The 1091-nt window shown below is 61.3% G+C and overlaps 2 protein-coding genes across 2 annotated transcripts in view; one reads left to right on the top strand and one right to left on the bottom strand.

The window, feature by feature from the left end:
* LONP2 (lon peptidase 2, peroxisomal) overlaps positions 1–1091 on the top strand; it is a 195725-nt gene that overhangs the window by 95128 nt on the left and 99506 nt on the right. The window lies entirely within an intron of this gene.
* Positions 1–1091, bottom strand: part of ABCC12 (ATP-binding cassette, sub-family C (CFTR/MRP), member 12) — a 43144-nt gene that overhangs the window by 31647 nt on the left and 10406 nt on the right. The window contains 1 exon segment of the mRNA XM_014528395.1: positions 844–1077. Within this exon segment, the coding sequence (XP_014383881.1) occupies positions 844–1077 (234 nt within the window).

Below are 1091 nucleotides of genomic sequence, written 5' to 3'. Positions count from 1 at the left end.
GGCCAGCGAGAGCAGCAGCAGCACCCAGGCTCCGCCGTGCCGAGGGCGGCGGCCAGCCAGCCAAAGACCAAAACGCTCCCAGTGGACACCGGGTGCTCACACCGCCGGGGGTGCCCGGGACGAGGGGCCTTTCCGGTGTACGCGGTGAGGACTGCGTTGTAAGGATTAAGGGCGTAAGAAAATGTCAACTCGGGCCCTGGCTGGGCGGCTCCGTGGGTTAGAGCGTTGTCCCGCCAAGGATGGTCAGGGCACATGGCAGAACCAACCGATGGCTGCATCCATAGGTGATAAGTGGAGCAGCAAATCAATCTCAATCAATCCCTCCCTCCCTCCCTCCCTCCTTCCTCTCTCTCTAAAAATCAATCAATGAATTTTTTAAAAGAAAGAAAATGTCAACTCTGAAGTCCCGCAGGCGCAGCTTCATTATGGCTTTGGCACCCCAACACTACACCAGTGGAACCGCCGGGTATATGGGTCAATCAGTTTGATCCATGACTGTAGCCGGCTCTGTATCGCCTCTGTGTCCTCACTGTCAATCAAAGCGAAGGGACGAGGGGACCCCTACGTTCAGCTGGACAGAGACGACCCCAAGTCCTTCAGCATGAAGGGGCCCACTGGCGCCTCCTTCCCCGATGCCTCAGCGCTCTGAGTCTCCGCCCACCCAGCGGGCAGCCCCCATGATGTCCCCACCCGGCTCCAGGAGGCAGACTTTTTAATTAATTTCAGCAGGGCGGCAGGGGGGGGGGAGGACTGGTGGGCAGGACCGGACGCAGGGAGACGGCTGCTCCGTCCAGAGGCACGTCTGACCCACAGCGCGCTCAGGATGCGCCCCCAGCCGCTCACCTCGCCCACGGAGATGCGCGTCAGCGTCTTGAAGGACACCAGGTTCTCGAACACCAGGGTGGACACGGCCACTTTCAGCCGGATCGCCGTGCGGTAGTTGATGGCCCAGGCCAGGGCCCAGAAGAGGACTTTGGTGAACTCGGTGGCAAAGAGGGCCACGCACAGGCCGACGCCCACCCAGACGCTGCGGGCGGCGCTCTCTGTCTGCCGGAGGATCTGGTGGATGAGGACCATCTGCAGAACAGCGA

This window comes from Myotis brandtii, unplaced genomic scaffold (genome assembly GCF_000412655.1).
Source record: "Myotis brandtii unplaced genomic scaffold, ASM41265v1 scaffold633, whole genome shotgun sequence".
In the NCBI taxonomy this organism is placed as follows: domain Eukaryota; kingdom Metazoa; phylum Chordata; class Mammalia; order Chiroptera; family Vespertilionidae; genus Myotis; species Myotis brandtii.
Note: the sequence above shows the minus strand (reverse complement) of the source record. Positions and strands in the feature narration are given on the sequence as shown.